At 37.5% G+C, this 22,199-nt stretch overlaps 1 protein-coding gene across 38 annotated transcripts in view; it reads right to left on the reverse strand.

Moving 5' to 3' along the window:
* The window catches only part of TRDN (triadin), a 241,826-nt gene that overhangs the window by 91,509 nt on the left and 128,118 nt on the right, over window positions 1-22,199 (reverse strand). For all 38 annotated transcript variants that reach the window (XM_088140165.1, XM_088140069.1, XM_088140090.1 and 35 more), the window contains 2 exons: window positions 7,081-7,116; window positions 5,084-5,140 (listed from right to left, as the gene is read on the reverse strand). In XM_088140165.1, coding sequence (XP_087996291.1) covers window positions 5,084-5,140; window positions 7,081-7,116 — 93 coding nt within the window. The remainder of the gene's footprint in view (window positions 1-5,083; window positions 5,141-7,080; window positions 7,117-22,199) is intronic.

The following is a 22,199-nucleotide window of genomic DNA, read 5'->3' on the forward strand; positions in this document are numbered from 1 at the left end:
TAGCTGAAATTTTCTAGATCCATTTGAGTTTGGATTTAACTCTGATTTTGGCAAAGAAAGTGTATATCTTGCTGTATGCTAATCTTTACTGGAGAGAAAGAGGGTTAATGCAAACCCTGTTGATTCTGCCACATATTTTAGCAGCTTTACTTGTTGACTTTAGATTGAGCAATTAATTAATTAATTGTCATTGACCATAATGTCCTTCTGGAGAAAGTATGTAATATAAGTGTTGATAGCTTTATGACAGCTCTGCTCATACTTGAAGGTTGTGTGTGGGGGTTCCAATTAACCCTGTGCTATCTACACTATGAGGTTCCGCAAGTTTCTATTCCAACCCTCATTTATATGAAAAGGGTAAATGATGTCAGTTGGATATTTACAGTGAAGCATTATCAATATGCTGATGACATGCAACTCTAGCTCTTCTTTCCATCAGACCCAGGTTGTAGCAGCACTGCTTAATTAGCGCCCAGCTACAATAATGTATTGGATGTGATCAGTACACTGAAGCACAATTCACAGAACATAGAAGTGATGCCAATGGATGGTTTGTTTAGATGAATTTTTGCATTTCCTAATGGGTTACGTTTGTAGCTTGGGGAGCTTTTAGATCTATATCTATCATTACAGGCCAACTATCCTCAGTAGCACTATTAGTAGTTTAGGCTGTGTACTAACTAAACCCTATTTGGATAGAGATGCCCTTGTTTCAGTAATCCATGCAACTTCTCATCCAGATTACTGTAGCATAGGATAATCCTTGCATAGAGTTGGAAACTTCAGTTAGTACCAAATATTGTAGCAAGCATACTGACAGGAACTGGGGATTCTGACCATATTGTGTGGATCTGACATATCTTTACTGGCTCCCAGTTTATTTCCATTCGCAATTTGAGATGTTGGTAATAATATATTCAACAGTAAAGGAACAAACAGTCAAGAAATATGCCACAAACTAGCACTTGGTAGAGCAGCCACAAAAGCCTTGGAAAAGATATTCAGATGTTGTGATGCGTTTATACCTATAAAGATCAGAATAGTGCAAGCCATGGTATTCCCTGTGACACTCTATGGAACTGAAAGTTGGACTTTGAAGCAGCAGAATAGAAAGAGCATTGACTCTTTTGAACTTCAGTGTTGGAGAAGACTCCTGAGAATACCATGGACAGCCGAGAAAGCAAACCAATGGATTATCAACCAAATCAGCCCAGAGTTCTGACTTGAGGCACAGATGACCAGGCTCAAATTATCCTACTTCAGACACATTATACAAAGACTTAGCTGTCTAGAGAAGGCTTTAATGCTGAGAAAGGTGGAAGGAAAGAGAAGAGGACAACCAGCAGCAAGGTGGATGGACTCAGTTACAGTAGTGATGAGTGCACCTCTGGAAGACCTGAAAGACCAGGTTAGGGACACACCATCATGGAGAAAAATCTATCTATATGGTCACTAAGAGTTGACACCACTTGATGGCACATAATCAATCTACCAATCATTCAATCACATATAAAGTCCTTCATGGTTTGGGATCACAGGAGCTGAAGGAATATTTCTTCTCATATAGTTTTACCTATCCTTTAAGTTTCTTCTAGAATCCCTGATTAAAGTGTTTTCCATGTGGAAGTCAAGAGGCTACTTGGCAGCAGGTCTTCTTCGTAGTAGTGGAAGAAGTAGGGGACCCTGGAAGGACCATAAAGTTGGCACCTGGCATGTCTCATCTGGAAGTGCCCACCCAGATGAGACATGCCAACTTTATGGTCCTTCCAGGCTCAGACAAAGATGTTCATATTCCCCCATGTCTTTTGGACTTGTAAAAAAGCCAGAAATTTCTGGGTTCAAATATGATACAAAGAGTTTTAAAGATCAACATTCAGCTGAAACCAGAACTTTTCTTGCTGGGATTAACGGACAGCCAATTAAAAAACAGCCACGGAAGAATATTTTTATATATGACTACTGCTACAAGACTATTATATGCACAAAAATGGAAAGACTCTGAAATACCCACAATGGAGGAAAAGTTGGTGAAGATGACAAGACTAGCAGAGATGGCAAAATTAACTTGTTTGTTTAGAGAAAGATCAACAACTATCAATTTATCAGTGACTGGAACCACTTATGGACTTTTTGTTGAAAAAAGAAAAAAAATTAGCTTGTGATTTACAGGTTTGAAGATTAGAAAGGGTAGCTTATGGAAAGAAGGAAATTATTATGTAACTTTAGAGAGAGAGGGCAAAATATAAATGTATTTATAATCTCTGTCAAGAAGATCGGAAGCTGCTTCTTTTTAATCTCTCTTTTCCTTTTCTCTTTTCTTTTTTCACTGTTTACTAGTTTTCTTTATTATCTTTCTTTTCTTCTTTTCTTTTCTTTTATGGTTTTTACTTTGTTAAAAATTTCTTCAATGAAAATTTTATATTTATATATATATTTATATATATATATATATATATATATATATATATATATATTCCCCCATGTCTTTTACTCTGTTAATACAGCAATTTAATATATATATGCTACACAGAAGCTTTTTAATCAATCTGCAGCTGTGCTTTTATTGTTTATATATTGCATTTTAATTATTTTAGTTTTAAAAATATACTATGATTTTAATCATTTGTAAATCATCCTGAGAAACTCAATTTGAAGGGGGCGTGTATATCCAGTTTCAAAGAAAATAAATAAATGGGATTTTAAGGATGAAATCCTATATATAAATAAGTGAAAGCCAGCCTCATTAAGTCTGTAGGAACTGCTTCTGAATAGACAAATATGCAATTGCACTGAAAACATTTTATTGTGCAGAGTTTTTATTTCCCCATGGATTTCAGACAAACTTAAATCAGATAAATCCAAGTCTCGTACTACTGCCTAAATTTTTTACAGCAGGTCTGACTTTTAAATCAATGCTAGAATGTTTCACCTAAACATTTAATCCTTTCACATTTTTAATTATTCAATGATTCACATATATTACTACATAGTTTCAACAATAACTTGAGGTTTTATTGAAAAAAATTTTCATGCAAGTAAATTATTTTTTAGAGTAATTCACCCCCATTGCATTTTCAGCGATTGTTGTAATATTGACATAAACAATTTGTGAAAAATCAATTTTTTTTCTGCTGTATATTACAAGTTTGTTTCAGCAGATGGCAGTGGTTTACCTTTCAGGAAAACAAGCAAAACTGGGCCTGGTTCTTACTTGGATATCCCAGGGAGGTGGGCAGATTGGATGTTAAAAATATATATAGAAAAAGGTTTTTTAAGAAATAGGAATTACTTTATAATGCCATTTTTGCTAGTGGATGTCATTCAGCAGAGCAATGTTAACATAACTCCCATGAATGTTTTTTAATGTTGATATTCTTTATGAAGGAAGAATACTATTCAGAATGGATCAACTTCATTTGGCAAAATAAAGATTTGTAGCAGAGGACTTATGCTGGCTGGGGAATTCTGGGAGTTGAAGTCCACTCATTTTAAAGTTGCCAAGGTGAAGAAACACTGATTTATAGGTTGTGAAGAGTATATCTGCGGTCATATGCAGTGACCTGATGCGATGTTATCAGAGGAACAAATTGCATAATTATTTCCTTGTGCAGCTATTTGAAATAATCTGTTGCCTTAGGATGATTATATACCTTATGCATCTATTTCTCTCCTTTCACTATCTCTGTACAGGTAAAAAAGAGATGACAAGATTTTTTTTTTTTAATTGGGGTCATCTATTTGAGGCACACAGTTGTGGTAGACAGAGCCAAAACTAAAAGTTGCAGAAAAGTATTCTTCCTTTTCTTCTACTTTCTGTCACCTCCCTCCTCTTCTCTAAAGAAGTGGACAAAAGAGGACTCTGATTTGTAGAAGCTAATTCATATTTATAGATTCAGCTTTAGAAATAATTTTACCATAGTTAACTAATCAGAGTAGAAATACCCAATCTCTCATCATAATGGGGACATCTGTAATCAGGTAACCTGCATTGTTGCTTAACTCTGCTATCCAAGGGCCAAATGATGGGCAATTTGAACACTACATTCTACTCCCTCTTCTTCATGTGGTTCTCTGTCTTTACACCAGATGTGGACTGAGCAGGTTTTCCAGAAAAACAGGCCTTCACATGCAGGACGGTCATATAACAACTCATTAAAGATAGGACGGTCTTCTGTAAAATGGAACAAATAGCTACCTGCTGTAAGTCAGCAAAATCATGAACTCTTTTTTGCTCTTCTTCAAAGATTATGTAGTTGGGTTGGCCCTTTGCAGTAGGGCCTTTATCTGCGTCTTTATTTTTATTTTATTTTTTATTTTATTTTATTTGTCACATTTATATAGCTGCCCATCTCACACAAAGCGACTCAGGGCGGCATGCAACAATTAAATAAAACAACAAATACATAAAAAACAATCATTATAAAAAGATAAAAAGTGATTATTAAAATGAAAACATTATCAAAAATTTTAAAATATACAAACCCTACGGAGAGAACTGAATATCAATCATAGTGGAGCCCTCTAAGAATGTCTCCAGTTCCCAAAGACCCCCAGGCTTGCCTGATGACATAAGCAGGTCTTGAGGGACTTCCTAGATGACAGCGGGGAGGGGTGAGCCTAACTTCAGGAGGGAGAATGTGTAGCCAAATATTTTACAGAAACACTGTGAACCTCCATTGAACTTGCCCTCCAAAAGGAACCGTACTTGTGCATGGCCCTTGTTTCAAGACATTCCACCCTCAGCAATTGATGCCCATCATGTTCTGTTAGGAAAAGCTTCCCATCCACAATTTGCAAGGTTCATTCATCATGCTCAGCCATAATGCAGTGTGCTTAGTTTTGGTTTTACTCAATGAGTGAATCCAATTATTGTGGCTTGTAAATGATTGTGTATGGTTTTGTCAGTTGGCACAGCAGAGCCTACTGTTAGTTTGATTTTCACAGAGAGCAAAAAGAGTCCATCCTCATCTGATCCAACAGATGGCGCTCTGGTGCAATGAAATAAAAAAGAAATGCATGTTCCCAGAAAGGGTGATTAAATAACCCTAAAAATAAAGCAAGAGAAAATAATTGAATTATTTACCTGGTGTTACCACTTTTATGGAAACTGGCTGGGGGGAGACAGGAGCTTTTGCTGGCTCTTAAAATGAGAACAAATTAAAGCAATCATAACAAGGCATGCCTTAACAAAAAACAGAGAACTGGGGAAACAACATATGAAAAATATTGCCCTTAGTATCCTTCTCACAAGGGACAAGAGAAGATAATTAAAACAAGCTGTTTCTTGGAGTTCTATTAAGTCAAAAACAGGGGGCAAGTGACAGCGGAAATTGTGATTTGAAATCATGTGATAATTACTATTATTAACAAATGTAGATTTTGTATTATGCCACTCACCATTACATTTTAATAGTCATTTCAAAAACCACATGCATCATTTGCATAAAAAGCTATGGCTGGAATAATCTAGAGAACAGACACATTCTTCCTGAAGGAAACTGAAGTCTGTGCATGTGTGCTCTCCTCATCCAGAATAAGACAATACAGGTTATTCTCAAGCTGTTTAACTGAAGCTGTAGCGTAGATCAATGTCACCAGCTCAGCTTTGATATACCATGTATGTGTGCAAATATTGAACAATCTGAAGTGCAACGCTTGTGCTTGATACATCTTTTATGATAAATGGGAATACCCATCCCCACTTCAGGTCAACAGGGCTACATGTGATTAGAGTCAGTTCACAGCTTGTCTCTGTGCAAGCATGCCTGTTTGACAAGAAAATAATCAAACACTCCTTCTGTAATGCAGAAGATAAGTGCTACTCAGAAGAGAATATTGAACTATGTTCATTTATGTCAGGGACATGATGGGTTGCAGAATCCATCTTCCCTCACCACTGGCCATGCTGGAGGATCAGAATTGTCCATCAAAGCTGTCCATTTCAGCACCTGCTACCCAAACTGACCGTTGAAATCAGCAGCAATGAACAGCAATTACATTTGTATCTTCTCTTTCCTGTGATGACCTTTTGCGCTGGGGGTCTCCAAGTGTTTCTATTTTGCCTTGGATGATCCAGAGTGTTCCCTTTATTCATGCAACTACTTCCCAGCACCTTAATGCTGCAACTGGAATCCCTATACCTGTGGAAGAAACATGATTCTCCCCACCTTCAGATGAGAACTGTTGTGATACTGAGTTGTATGTAGATTTTGGTGGTGCTCTAGAAGCACAGTGAGGATAATGTCACTGCGACATGCTGCAGATCTGTCATCTAAATCAAGTAACCCTCATTTCCGATCTGTAAGTACCAGGAAGTCTTCTGCAATTCAGTGGAAGAATACACAGCTGCAGGCTATCCTCCCTTTCATTTTATAAGGTTACATGGGGCACCTTTAGGCCCATGCTAAGGGTGCATCAAATTTTACCTGGTTAAATAATGCAGGATTCTGGAAGGCCTTTAAGGATTTGCCACCTGTTTCCTGCATTAGTTTTCAGGAACAGAACCTGCAGAATGCTGCCAGGCTCGGTGATTTGCATCCTTCATGACAGGGACTTGTATTCATTTATTCAAGGGACTAAGAGTCTTCAGACCTTATTATATAGAAACCAGATACATGAACTTTCTTCTATCCAGCTCATGACCACTAAGAATATATTCAGCTGAGATCACAGTTGACATTTCAATCCCTATTTGCTTTTTCAAGTTGTGAGATTAAAAAAAAAAAATGGAGAAGGGAAGAAATAACTGTCAGTCACAAATGAGAATGGGGAACTGAAAATGCAGTGTGAATTGATTCAGGATAGAAGAAACTGCTAAGTCTAAACATGTCACTTTAAAATTATAAATGGTGTCACTGTTTCCATATCTGCATTTTCTTACAGTTTTACAGCACAGTTCTCTGCAGGTCTACCCAGATGTAAATCCCGTTGAGCTCAAGATGTCTTTTACCCCCCAAAAAGAATGTATAAAATGATATACTTCAATATGGATAATTGGGATGTACTAAAGCACACTCTAGTAACACTGAAATAAAATAAATAAATAAAAGGTAAGAACATAATTAGAAAGATAAATCTTACTTTTTAGGTCTTTGATGAAAACAGCTTCTTTTGTATCTGTAAGGATATATAATAAGAGGCAATAAGCGCACTGTTATATTGTGCCAAATGCTTTCACATAGGCACCACAACACAACCACAGGCAGAGCCATTCATTTATTTCATCATCACAGAAGATAAAAATGTATTTCTTCAGTGAGCTAGACCCCAAGCTTTCTGAACTAGGGGTGTCCCAATGCTAGGATCTAATCTGAATGCCAGAATACAACCCTGGGATGTGAAATAAACACTTTTACTTTGGAATATGTGCTGTTTTTGGATATCTGGACAAAGGGCAACAAGACAGCTATTTCAGAGAAAACAACTTCCAAAGGTTTTCAAGGCCAACTTCCTTTTAGATATATATTTCTCCACCAAGCCATTTGCTTTTACTTGAATAAAGCCTTTTTCTTTGGGACCCCTTGCTCCGATTTCTACTCTACTCTTTAGGGCTCTTCCGCCATTTTTGTAAGGTCCCTTTCTTTTATCTGAAGTAATAAAAAGCCTAGCAGTTTCCAGGAGAAACCCGTGCATTCTTGGGTATACATACATCGTCCTTTGCTCTAAAAAAGAGTGTTGGGTTAATCTTCCACCTCTATCAGCCTGTTTTCCAGGAATCGCTTCAAACCATGCTAATTACCACACTGAGATGAAATTAATCATAAAGTTGCTTTCGGTCATGGAGGTCTACTGAAGCATTCAGAAATGCTTTACGGTTGCCAGATACGGAAATTTTAAAAGGTGTCGCTTGTAGTTGATATGAATCATTTATCACAATTATCTGCTATTACTGGAAGCTATAAACCTTGAACTCACTGGCAACATTATGTTCAATAGCAGATGTGATCTACAACACACTCTATTACAAATGCTCTGATATATTGGGATATTTCTTTATGTTTTAGATAAGACTGTTCTTTTACTCAAATAGCTTTTTCACAGAGAAGACTCATCCAATCCTCTTTCAGAGGTAGCCTGTTTTCCAAACATTCTGATGTTTCATGACTATCAGATGAGGAACTGATTCATATGTATTTATTTTCACCCAGTAATATATATGAACAGATTGAAACAAGAAACAAAACTCTAGTGAAGAGTTCGGAAAATCCATATTCTTTTTCTCCTGTTCACCATTCCCATTTACCATTCATTCATAGTTATTCCTTGGTATTTGTATCACTATGCGATTAGTTCCTTATTCAATCTGCATAGCATTTCTTATACCAGCATTCTGCTATGTTTTGACATATGGGCCCATAATGAAATACACCAAGGATCCTCAAAATGTGGGTCATGACTCCCTTAACATACTTCTGGTGAAATCTGGAGTGACTTTTGATAGTGTTCCCACTTTGCATGAACAATCTTTGCAATCACAAATCTGGGGAATTGTCAAACCGTGGTAAGTTTACCCAGGAAAAAATAGGGGTCCAGAGCAAGTTTTTAGATTGTTCTCATTTTGCCTGTGCAAATTAGCAATCTTCTCTTCTATGGATAATGGTAATGTATTATTCCCTATATTGAACATCACTGATTAACATAATGCATAGACACAGCACAAATGATACTGAACCAGTTTTGCAAACCTCTGCAGGATTCAGAGGACTGCCTACTGGATTTGTGAATAATTGCAGAAATGAATTTTTAAATATGCAGGGCATATGTTTCCAAAAAGGAAGGCTATGCTTTTCTGAAATATGGAAAACATGTTTCACTAAGGAAAACAAGGTGATTTTTATAAAGTGCCTTAAGTCCACCAAACGGAAAGTATGGAGTAATAAACAAAAGCCAGATACCAACAAAAATAAGAACAGTTGGGTTTTTTTTTCACAGAAAAGGATAAATATGTCCTAGCAGTCTTAAATATGGAGTCAATGTTGATAGAATGTGTGACAACCCTGAGGAAAAGGGGTGAGAGCAGCTGAACAAATGATTCTCTCCACACCTACGTAAGGGACTATATCATCTATGGTAGATGGAATGCTATGAAAACCAGCTGTTCATATTATAGGGCAACTTTCCCCAACCTCCATCATTAGGAATTCAGAAACTTGCAGTCCCAACACATCTGGACTGGAATGTCTTGTCATCTAGATAATCAGGTGTGCTAGAACTGAATAAGGATTACACTAGGTATTTCAGTAGATGGGCAGAAGGGAAAGAGGAATTCAAAATGTTTCACCAATACGTGAGTCTGTACTTGAGAGACATCATACAATCTATATAGAGCTCCTTGATTTAAGATTGATTCCATGGGTGAATAGCTCTGCAGTGTAATCAGAATAATGTTTACTCAGAAAAAGAGTCTCACTAAATTCAGTGGACATATTTACTAGTAAGCATGCAGCTTAGTTGACAACTCACTTGGTAAATGTAAACTAAGCGAGGTGTTTCCAACTCTCTACTCAATATCTAAAGAACAGGGTTTCCACTTACATGGATATAGAAATCTAACATAAGCAAACAGACTTCAGGGCTTCCAAGAAACTAAATAAGCAGAAGGTTTCTAGATACAGTATGTCAGCCATATGTGTGAAATCATTTCATGCACATTTGACACATTAATGGGGGCTTTTAAACCAATACATCATGCATGGTTGGTACTTAATGTTCCATTTGCTGCCCCTAGCAAAAGTGTTCCAATGTGTTAAAATAAAAGCTGCAGCAGGTGGCATAAGCTCTCTGAAAAATAGCTTTTCATTGGAGTATTTTAAGCAATGAGAGACAATTCTTAATACAGCCTCGTCTCAAAAAGTACAGGCACCAGATGTCAAGTAGTAGGTAACTGCTTTATTCCTACTCAAGGATCTAATAGCCAGGTAATTATCTAACAAAAGCCAAGAATGAATTAAAATTAAACCCATTCTATCATATTTCCAAAGCACCTCTGATCACCACAAATCAAAATTCACACATCGAGTGTCTTTGGGATCCTGTGAAACAGCCATTTCCAAACTGGTGCCTTCCAGATGTGTTGAATTACAATGATCATTATACCAATTTTCATCTGTAGGAGAAGGAATCAAAGGAGAGCTAACATACAATAGGATTCTGAGTGTGTGTCTGTTTAGATTGATATTAATAGAACTGTAACTGGACATTTTGCAGTCACACTCAATCAGTGATTATTTATTAAAGACTTCTAAATATGAAAAGCTCTATATTTTAATTGATCTTCCCCAACCAGGCACATCAAAGCATGCTTGCTAAGAGTGATGGGAGTGGTAGTCAAAATGTGCTGAAGCCAGCTACAGAGGAACAGCCCGTTATATTAGCCTTCCTCACCCCCATCTACTGCACCAGAAGGTAAAATGGAGCTTGTTGCAAATCCTTGAAAACAGTAATGCTACTCTTGCTATATCTCCTGCATTCTGAGACACATCTGTTAAAGGGCTTTTAGTACTGGTGCTAGCACCTCTTAGTAAATTTACCCACTGGTACCAGTTTTTTAAGAATCAGTTTATTTAACTCTTGCACTTACAATTTCAATTAGTTGCACACACACAAAGAGTAAGATTACCATTGCTTCTGGAAATATTAGTAAGGCTGGGCAAATCCTTTAAAAGTGATGCCTTCTAATACTCAGGGGTGCATACAAAGGACCTTTGAATCATTAAAGCACCTGCATCTGTTTTCAGGCTTCATAATTTGCTCCTGGCTGATTCAGTATGAGTGTGCATTAACAGCCACTTTGCTTCCTTTCTTCCCCTGTGTAAGAAGCAGCCACGTGAGCTTGGAAAAACCTGCTCTCCATCTCCCATATAACTGGTTCTGTTTAGTGTGAGTGCCAAAGTTTTAGAGGTGACAAGGTTTTAGTCATTGTCTCTCACTTGTATATCAATTCATTGCATAATATTAATTTTTCAATAAAGGAATTGTAACATGGGTTCTGCTGTGGGTACTAGCAAATATCATTTTCATCCAAATGATGCAGATTTTTATTTAAATATATTCAAAATATTGAGCCTCCGACACTGACCATGTCTCAGTCGTAGGCCATGATTTTAATCCTGTCCCTTTGTTTTCTATAACACAAAATGCCACCAGCTGCAAAATATTGAGGACAGCAGGCAGTGAGGACAATTATCCTGATGTCGTCAAGAACTGTAGCTCACTAAATTTCCTTTGCGTGGAAAATGTTCATAGTCACAAACACTTGCATCTTTTTCCTAACTGGAGGCTGTGCATAGTGTTAATGTCACATACTTTAGACAAGGAGTTCAAAGAAAGGATAGCTGATTAGCAACTACAGCCAGCTGATGAAATCTAACTTGATTTAATTGTTAAAAAGTAACTGGGAATGTGTGCTATTATTAGCACATCATGTTTGTCCTAAGTAATGTCAGCATATGGCTTATCTTAAAGAGAGAGTGATTGAAGTCAACATCACTGCATCAAGAGTCTTTCTCTTTCAACTGCAAAATCTCCAAACTGCACAACTCTCTATAGAGCTACACAGAAGTAATTCCCATTGAATTTGATGGGCCTTACTCCAAGTTACGTTTATAAAGGATGTGTCTCCTTAGCGAAAGTTTCAGTTTGCAACAGAAAAGGAATATCTCTCTGCTGTGCTACTGATCAGTCAGAGAACAAATAATACCTGCTTACGGTTTTTTTGTTTTGTTTTGCTTTTTCATTTGCAATCAACTAGATATCTTTTCATCAGGTTTTTGCAATACTCATTAAGGACTCTGTTGAACTGCATTATGGCTTTTACTATGCTGATTAACTATCAGAGAAGAATATGCAAAAGTTATTGGTTTCATGTATTATAATCCAAGCTGCTTCATTAAAGCAACAAATTTGCTTTGATCGTGAAAGAAGCATGATGAAAGATGTTCATTCTATGCCAGAGGTTTCGGTTTTCACATCCAGCTTGTCACATCTATTCTGATTGTGCATGTCCATCAATAAATACAATTGCTCAAATGAAATGGCCGTTCATTATAGTTTACTCATAGTATAAGGAGATTTGGGTTTCACGTCTTTTGACATTGCCTACTTTAACAGACTTCTTGATTACAGGTAGTCCTTGCTTAATGACCGTTTGTTTAATGATGGCTTGAAGTTACGACAGCCTCAGAAAAAGTGATTTATGACTTGTACTCACACTTACGACCATTGCAAACCATTGCACCACCCCCTGCAGTCACGTGATTGTGATTTGCTACCTTTTTTATGACTGTTGTTAATCAAATCACATGGTTATTAAACTAATTCTGGCAAAAAAGTCCATTGGGGAAGCTTGATTCACTTAATGACTGTCGTAAAAATGGTCATAAAATTGGGTCCAGTCACGTAGTGACTCGCTTAATGATCACCCCACTTAACAACCAATTTTCCAGTTCCTATTGTGGTTGTTAAGCAAGGACTACCTGTACACTATAACCTTACAATAATAATTTGTGAAAACATATTCTCAGAATATTATAAAAAGGAAAGTTGAAATTATATCAGCTTGCTTTAAAGTACATATCATGTTTATAACATTAAACATGAATACACTTTCACAAGTGGACTTCTGCAGTTTCACTGAGTTGAATATGTTATCAGGTAATACAGATTTGAAATCCATTAAAAGGATTTCATCTTGGATGAATGATAATCACTGAGAATTTTTTAACAAGGAGTCTGTCTTAATAGTAAAATGAAAATTTGAAGAAACAGTGGTCAAGATTTGCAGGATTGTTCAGAACCAGAAGACTTTGTAGATTTCCAGTAATGGTAATTATAGCTAAATTAAGTGACAGGATAAAATGGCCACATAAAGTGGAATAATTGTAAAGTACATCTATAGCTGTTAACCTATTCTTATGAAAAAAAATCACAACCAAATTGATTTTTTAAAAAAAGATAATATTGGAACCTATAAGCATGAAGTTGCAGTGATAGAGAACAGTGTGATGGAATGGTTAGGATGTTAGATTAAGAGTGGGGAGACTCAGATTTCAGTCTACTTTTAGCCATGGTAATTCACTGGATGCCTATGGGCTAAGCAATCTCTCAACCCAGTCTAGTCAAAGAGTTGTTGTCCAGATGAAATGAAGGATATCTTCCTCTAAACTGCCTTGAGTTCCCAGAAAAAATATGGATTATAAGTCTAACAAATAAAAATAATAATTGGAAAATGATTTTTTTCTAGAATGTGGTTCAGTATAATGTAAGTTAAATAACATAACCAAATAATTGGTTAAGTTGTCAAGTTTTAACCTCACTGGAAATCATGTAAATCTTCAGTGGAATACAGGTAGTCCTTGTTTAGTAATCACAAGGGGGACTCACTGTCGCTAAGTGAAGCAGTCACTAAGTGGGAAATCATGTGACCGCAACTGTACTTTACTTTCCCTCACTCCCCTGCCCTTTGGTATGCTCACCCCAGCAGTGCTGGAATAGCCAGCTGACAAGACTAATCAGCTTCACACCTTCAGCTTTTGTTTGTCTCCTAATCACTCCCCAGCCCTTTGGAATGGTCACCCCAGCACTGGGATAATCAACAATAAGAGAATTAATGTTTTTATGTACATTCATTGCAGAAGAAGGGTTTAGAAGAAGTAAGCAGGCACACAATGGGGAGTGCACATTGAAAACAGTGTGCTGGTGCTGGCATCAGCAAGTGTGTCAGACAAACAGCCTGGTGTATTCCCCATTCTGTGCCTGCTTACTCTGTTCTAATCCCTTCCTCTTCAGTCTCTCTACCCCGCGAGGGAGGGGATAAAAAAAACAGAAGATTGCCTACAGAAATCACTTGTTTCTCCCCCCCCCCCCCGCAATGTGGAAAGATAGGAGAGGAAGGAATTACAAGAGAGTAAGCAGGCACAAAATGGGAAATACGTTGGGCTGTTTGTGTAATGTGCTTGCAGCTCCAAGCCCCATATGCATTCAGGGCTGCTGGCACCGTAACATTGCTTTCAATGTGTATTCCCCATTGTGTGCCTGCTTACTCTCTTCTAATCCCTTCCTTTCTCTTCAATTTCTCTGCTCTGCAAGGGGGCAAAAAAACCAACAACGGGTCAGGCACAGGACAATGCATACTGACAATGTAATGGCAATCACATGACTAAGGCACACTGTGAAGGTCATAAATGCAGGCATTAGTTATAAGGTGTTTTTTTTTTCAGCACTGTCGTAACTTTGAACGGTCACTGATTGAGGCAGTTGGTAAGTGAGGATTACCTGTAAAAGAACCTCTTTGACAAAAGAAGGTAAGTTTTATAGAAGATTGGGCTCCTGAGCAAAATTTGATTGATGGTTGCAGGCCTCTGGTTCGATCTTGGTATTTTGAAATATGTATGATATACACTGATTTCTTAAGTTGTTTTGACACTATACTCTTAAAGAAATGAATCCATATTATTTAATGGTTTTAGATGCCACTGTCTGACAACCCCCAGTCAACAGTGGAAGGGATATTGTAAGTGTGCCATTTATAGTAAGGCCAAACTAGCTGTAAATTTTATACTTCCTCATCTTTTGGGGTCTGCTGTTCTGATGATCTTAGAAATCAATTTGATGATAGTGTTTACATATGTTCCATTGGAAAATAAACCTGGGCAAAATCAGATAATTATATAGCTTTTCTAGAGTCTTTATGTCCTAATGGAGGCAGATGAATTGATTTAAGTTTATCTAGCCATTATCAGTGGGTGTTGGTATCAGACATATATGCTGACTGGAGTAGTTCATGATCTTGTAAAGTTATTAAATGCAACCAGGCTGTCTGAGGAGGATATGGGTCTGTGAGAAGCATCAGGGCTCATGTAGTTTCAGTTGAGCTTTCAGTCAAATGCCCATTTGATGCAACTCTGCAAAGTGAAATGACATTCAACTTCTTAGGTGCCAATGTTGAGGTGGTGATTTCAGCGCCTTTGATGGTCTTGTCTATGTGCAGAGACATGTGCAGAAGACATTTCCATCGAATGATACAGCCCATTTTAACGGGGGAAGTTAGACAGTACCTTTCACTTTTCCAGAGTATCAGCACCCTCCAGCAACTGCAAGAGAGGCAGGCCTGTTTGCTTTTGTGGTGTATAGTAACATCTCCTTTTTATGTGACTGCCATTAAGAAAATTAAATTGTCAGCAGCAACTGCTTTAGAATGGACTTATCTTCAAAAGAAAAAGTTTTTTGGCAATGGTTCATATCCCTACACTTTCAGCAAAATTAGCTACAAAAGATGAACATCCTAGGTTTGACTGATAGGTTATGCAATTATTTATGAATAAAGAGAAGAATATGTAGGGGTGGGCAATCTGACAGGAATACCAACAAGCTAAACATCAACTGAGAATAACTTAATACAAATATAGTAGTATTAATTCAGGCTTCTTGCTAAATGGATACACTGCTCAAAAATTTTAATTAATAAAATTTTCATTCAAGGGAGAATAGCAAGCTGGCAAACATTTATTTTTTTTTCCTCCAGTACTGAAATTATTTATTAATTATGCCTTTTTGTATAATTAATAGGCTTATTGAGGAATGCTTGCATGATTCTGGAGTGCATTATTGCCTGTGATTAATTTATGCAGCACTCCATTGTTATTATTTGACTGGTGCTAAGGTCAATCAAACAACAGATTGATTTTAGCTAACTGAATGTCTTCCAATAGCAGCAACTGAAGCTGAAAATCTTGTATCTCCAGAACTTTTTAATCTTTATATGAGCTGATGGGCTTGTATTTATTAACTGAATTTATTGCAGAAAACAGAGTTATGGAGGCATATCAGCAAGTATGGTTTAAGGTAGACAGGGACATTGTAGATCATTCCTTTGATCTAACCTATTGAATTAGGATGCATTAATGTTCTAAGGGTAAGAATGGAAGGAAGACTAATTGCTTCCAATTACAAAGGGGTGTTTATCAGTTAGCCTAGAAGAGGGGGAAAAAATCACAACAATTTGAACGACAGCACTTCAACTATGCTGCATTGGACAAATAAGAAGCATTCTCAAAAATTACTCAGCTAGGCTCTTTCCCTCCTCCCTTGCCATAGCCACTGCCATCAGCTGAGGAATGAAGGTGAGTAACAACCATCACAAACATTTTCTCAATTGGACTCTTCCCCCTAACATATACCCTGCAGAATTGTTGCCACCAACTTCCCTGTGGAAAGAATCTCTAAAAAGAGAAGGAAGTTGGGTCAGCAAGCATCACCCAAACTTGGTCTGCTTAAGCAGGCAGGCCCTTGTCATCAGTGGCCTTATGGGAAAGGTCTTGGAGATCTTTTGTTCGTTTTTCAGTAAAGATGCTTTGAGAGGATTGTTATCCTGAAAGGTGGGATATAAACAATTGTAATAAGTGGCAAATTATTATGCAAAAAACAAACTAACAAAAAACTTTGTTTTCCCCATGAAATACTAGCCTTCTCCACAACGGATACAAATCTATATAGTACTAAAACTCTCATTGTGTTTATCTGTTTGTTTGTACCCTCAAGTTAGCCCAAAAGGTGCATTATACCACAACAATTTTTGAATGAAAGTACCTAAAATCCACTAACTTAAAGAGTGTATAAAAAATCCGGGACCCATTACTCCTTTCTATGATGTTCAGACCAGTTTTATTTGCAAAGTTGTGGCCATTGTAGCATCCCTGCGGTCACATGATTGTGATTTTCAACACTCCCGGCCAGCTTCCCACAAACAAAGTCAACAGGGAAGCCGGCAGAAAGTCAGAAGTTGTTCCCGTTCTCATTGGTTTTTCACCTGCCTGGGGTTATTCTGTTTATCTGTTTAGGTAAGTAAATATTGACTTCTTATTGACATTCATTTGCCGCTACAATTATTTTTTCTATTTATGATATATACTCTTCTTAGATGATCATGGGATCGTCCAGCACTGGGGTAAAAAAAAATATGCTCAGTCTAAAATTTAACGTTCATTCTGGTCACATCCTTTCTCTCAAAGGATGACCCAGTGGGCCACAGGGTTGTCTACTATTTTATGAAAGCTGTGAGGTCCTTCAGATTCTATACCTGCTACAAAGGGGCTAAGGAAGAAATATTCTAGCTTCTTTTCAGTTTCATTTATATGTTAATGACATCGCTGAATTTTTAACACCTTCAGTCTAGCATGTACCTAGATTGGCTACAAGAAACTATTTCTATTGTACAAAAGAGATGCTACAGTTCTATCCCAGACAAAAGTAAGTGTAAGAAGACAAATGAGGGCATTTTCCAAATAGTATTTTAAAATACCAAACAGAAGTAAATTACAGTAATATAGCAGTAACAGTGCTTTATAAACAGCATGTGCCTCATATGCGATATTTGAATAAACAGCTCAATAGACAAGTTAGAGTTTTCAGATGTTTGGTCATTGCTCTCCAGTAATCAGAGGCATACATACGCCAACAAGATATGTGTCTGGTAATAATTTTGCAGAACATTAAATTTTTAATGCATTCTGCTTATAAAAAGTCATAATTTTAATTTCAGCCCTTGACATTCTCATGATTTAAGCCCATGGTTCAGTTATTTTATGGTGGGGTTTTTTTCAGTGTTCTAGGCTGAGTTCTAAGAATTGAAATCAGCTGCTCTTCCTTCCATTTAGACGCAAATTTGGCTTAGGGTATTTAATTATTGACATGAGAGCAGCTTGATGGAAGTCATTAGTTTGAGGTTCTGTCTTTTTGGCCTTTTAGCACAGCTGCTATTAAATCTTGGTTACAGTTAAGCAAGCAATCTATTGAGAAAATGGCTTTTTGACCTATCCAGATCATATTTGCAAGATCTAACCCTCCTAAAATATAGAAGAGTACTTTCTAGAGCATTACTGAATATTCCACCTTACTCAAGGATGCTTCAGAAGAATGCCACTATATTCTTTTGTATGGGTATGGCAGAGCAAGACCATCAGCTCCCAAGACCATTTTTGTTTTGCTTGTTCTTTTTACAGAGTTGTGTGGAAAGTGTTAAGTACAGTATTTACCTGGAAGGAACACAAGATATTTTCCCCCAAATACCTATTTCTGATTTGGGATTACTGAGAATATGAAAACAAAGGAAGATTCAGTTGAAAGAACAAAGGCTAAATGCTTCCAGCGAATGGCTGAAATTGAGGCAAGGGGGGAGAAGGAGCAGCTACTGTACCGCCTTTTCAGAGAGAAACACAGCAAGTATGTCAGCCTTGCCTTCTTGTCAACCTTCATGTGTAGAGAATGAGTGTCTGCTGTGGAAATCCCCCTCTAGCCATGCAAATGAGGTCTCAGGAAAGTCAGTATCTTTAATCACTGGAATGTTTCCATGGACGAAAAGGTGCTCCATTGCAGACATGTACTTTCTATACATGGAAAGCTATGAGAGGAAAGTCCTGCTGACCAGCACTAAAAGTACTGTGTGTGTGTATGCACATAAGAACTACTGAAGTCGAAGGGATTTATTAGAAGTTTGATACCTGTAGCTCAACACAAAGGCTCCTATTAACTTCCTTCCTAGCTCAGCTGAGTTCAACAGAGTCATCCCCAACAGAGCAACAGCCTATATAAAATGAAAGTAATCCCCAATGAACTCAGTGGGACTTACACAGAAGAAGCTGCACAGATATTTGCAGTCTACCATGTGTGTGAGTGAGAGAGTGAGAGAGTGAGTGTGTGTGTGTGTGTGTGTGTGTGTATATATATATATATATATATATATATATATATATATATATTTTGGGGGGGTAGAGACAGTGATGTTTGTATGAAGAGAATGGTTGTAAGTATATGTGCAGATGTGGCTTCATAAATTTTATATATGGGATATCTTATTTTCCAGACCATTTTGATCAATAATCATTAATTCAAATAACATTTAAATTTTTGTTCTGGTCTTGTCTTTATTCTATATTCCGAAAAAGATAAGACCAGAACAAAAATTTAAATGCTATTTATACATACATATGTGCACTTAGATGTATCACATTCTGTGTCTTCTGTATGTGTTTGGAGTATGTTGTGGAGGATCTTCCACCCCTCTAGAGTGGGTTTTGAGAGGGTGATAAGGTTGGGGGGGAAAGGTCTACAGAAGTTGGGGAAATTGAGATGGAGAAGATGTGCTACCTGAATGGATGTCTACTACTACTAGATTCCAACACACAAGTGGTAAAAGCCCACATTAGTTAACAGAGGGTGAAAACGTGCCATTACATCAATTCTTACTAACATACCTTCCCTCCTATACATGCCTAATCCCTATCCTCAAATTTGAAGTAGCATGGCAGGTGATCCAAATGTCTTGAAGTTCACAATTACAGTCAACGTTTGTTTTAATAGACTAATAGGGGGGTGTATAGGAAAGTATAAAATAATAGACTAATAGGGATGTCCAGTAAAGCAGAATGTCCATTAAATCCAAATGCTATTTTACCCAGGCTTATTTTATATATTTTAGCCATGCATAAATTGGGAATGTCATTTTGTATATGCATATTTTTCTTATTTTACACATGAATAAAATGAACATGGGCATTTATGCCCATGTATATTACATATTTCACATTTTTACGCTTGCATAAAATGGCAGAGGGGATTTTCCACATACATAGGAGGATGCCACATACAGTGTAGACACATTTCCTCTGTTGCATCCAAAGATCACTAAACCAAGATCCATTAAATCAGGGTTCCCCAACCTCGGCAACTTTAAGAGGGATGGACTTCAACTCCCAGAATTCCCCAGCCAGCATGGCTGGCTGGGGAATTCTGGAAGTTGAAGTCCACCCATCTTAAAGTTGTTGAGGTTGAGGAACCCTGCATTAAATCAAGGGTTTACTGCAATAGATTCTTGGACCTCTAACGAAGTCTGATACAGAGAAATAAAATCATGTGATTCAGCAGCAAGGGCAAAATAGTGTCAGCTGGCAGCTCTTGCAGGACTAGTCTACTTGTGACCTCAAGTGTGTGTGCAAATAGATACCTAGAAAACAGTCCTACGAGCATTGCCCGGAACTTGAAATAAAATCTTTAAGCTTTTATAACCCTTAAGCAAAATTCTAGTTTTGTAATATGTTATATATGAGCTTTTCAAGAAATCTTTGCAACTCATCACATCAGTAATTTGCATCATCGGTGTTATCACCAATGCTGCAGGAGATTTTTCAGCAATTTCAGTTGGGTGCTTTTGTGAACTAGTTTCCTCTTCCTGAAGACCAATTCTGTGATTGCTCATATCTGAAGAAGGAAAAAAGCAACTGCTGGAAGATGCCAGGGAACAGCGCATGAATCATACAGTGAGCTTTGTGGGTACAAGGTAGGAGGTGGGAGGAAATATTGATGCCAATAGTGCTGGGGACTATTGACGAAGCAGAGATGAATCAGTCGGCAGTGCGTGAGCTGAAGCTCAGATGTTTTGTACACCGGGGACTCCAGATCGTCAAAATAAAAATTATGCTCTTCTCTGCCTTTGTCATTCTGGAACTGTAATTACTGCAAAGTCTTTAACCTAACCTTCTTTTAATCCCAAGCACTGGGAAAATATCCATGACTGTGACATTATACTCTGATCCTCTCTGCTTGGAATGCCAAGACACTTAATGGAGGAAAAGCAGTGCCACTCTGGCAAACACTAAGGCCCCAAAGCAAATAATGGGTTTGCCACAAGGGGTCACCAACATTTCTTTTTTGCAAGCAACACCCCAAGCTATTAGCCTAATGAAATGTGGGCATAAATGAGTCTCGCTTTCTCTCTCCTCTCCCCCCATACACACACAATACCAAGTTTTTAAAAAATCATCACAGATCTTTTTGTTCTCTACCCCCCGCCACCCAAAATGTGTCTATAAAGCAGAGTAACAAAGGCCAGTGTGTGGGAGACTGGTTTGGCCTTTTCTCCTCATTTCCCATGTATCGGTGGCCTTTTGAAAGCTGCAGAGACTGGCATTTAAACATCAGAGCCCTGATGACAGTATGCCTGCTGTCACACCCAGGCAGAATGGCAGCAGGCAATGCAAACACAGCCTTGTCACCGAAGCCCATGGTGATCCTGCAATACAATTGACCCCAATGCAGCCACAGCTGTTCACTAATTCTAAGACACCGAGCAGGCTGGGTTAGAGCTTTAGGCAATGGGAAATACTTTTGAGTCTTCAAAGTCAGCTAATTCAGGTTACCTAGCCTAATACATGACCCGGATCTGTTGTGACACGTGTCTTGCCATTTTGAAAAACAATATGTTGGAGAAAGATTACTGCAAAAATACATATATTGGGGAAAATGGGAGGAAATGTATTTATTGGGGCAAACTGAGTATGAATATGTATGTGAGTATTTTCTGGAGCAGAAATTGAGTAAATAAATAAATAAATCTACAGCTTGATATAGAAACTGAATACATGTGAACAAGCATAGACCAGAATTTGAGCAAGTTTTTTTTTTTTTAATTATCCCACCTTTCTTATTTTTATAAATAACTCAAGGCAGCGAACACAACTAATACTCCTTCCTCCTCCTATTTTCCTCACAACAACAACTCTGTGAGGTGAGTTGGGGTGAGAAAGAATGACTGGCCCAAAGTCACCCAGCTGGCTTTCATGCCTAAATTTAAGGTTAAATTTAATCTTAAGGTTAAGTTTAAGTCATGCCTTAATTTAAGATTAAATCTAAGGTTAAGTTTACTTGTCTTCTTAGATTGCACAGTCTCGCCAAACACATATGGGGATCTCATATTATCCTAAGCTGTTAGCTATAAGCTATTTCTTAAATCAACTGTAGAAGCCTAGTTCATACCTAACATTAAGCTGTAAATCAAGGCTTACAAACTATAAAGGCTGGATTTTTACATACTGTACTATACCATAAACCAACGTAACCACATTATAGCTTGATGTGAAGGATCAACCCAGTCATAGAGGATATGTACAAGTAAAAGTAGTTCCACAAGCTATGATGAGAATTGCTTCTGGAAATACAAAAGCACATTGCTGTTTCCTGGAATGAACACATAAGAGGTTCCTGAGGAAGTAATCTGATGCAATCAGAAATATATGCAGTGATGAACTTATAAGGATGCATGTATGTTCATGTGTGAATACCTATTATTCACATCTAATGTGTTTATCAGATGACCCACTAGTCTGAAGCTATTGCACTTAAGTACTCCTTAAGTACTCATTGGAGTTGAA

Source organism: Python bivittatus, unplaced genomic scaffold (assembly GCF_059951505.1).
Source record: "Python bivittatus isolate LINGU-HERP-01145 unplaced genomic scaffold, Pbiv_v1 ctg000020_np1212, whole genome shotgun sequence".
Taxonomy (NCBI): Eukaryota; Metazoa; Chordata; class Lepidosauria; order Squamata; family Pythonidae; genus Python; species Python bivittatus.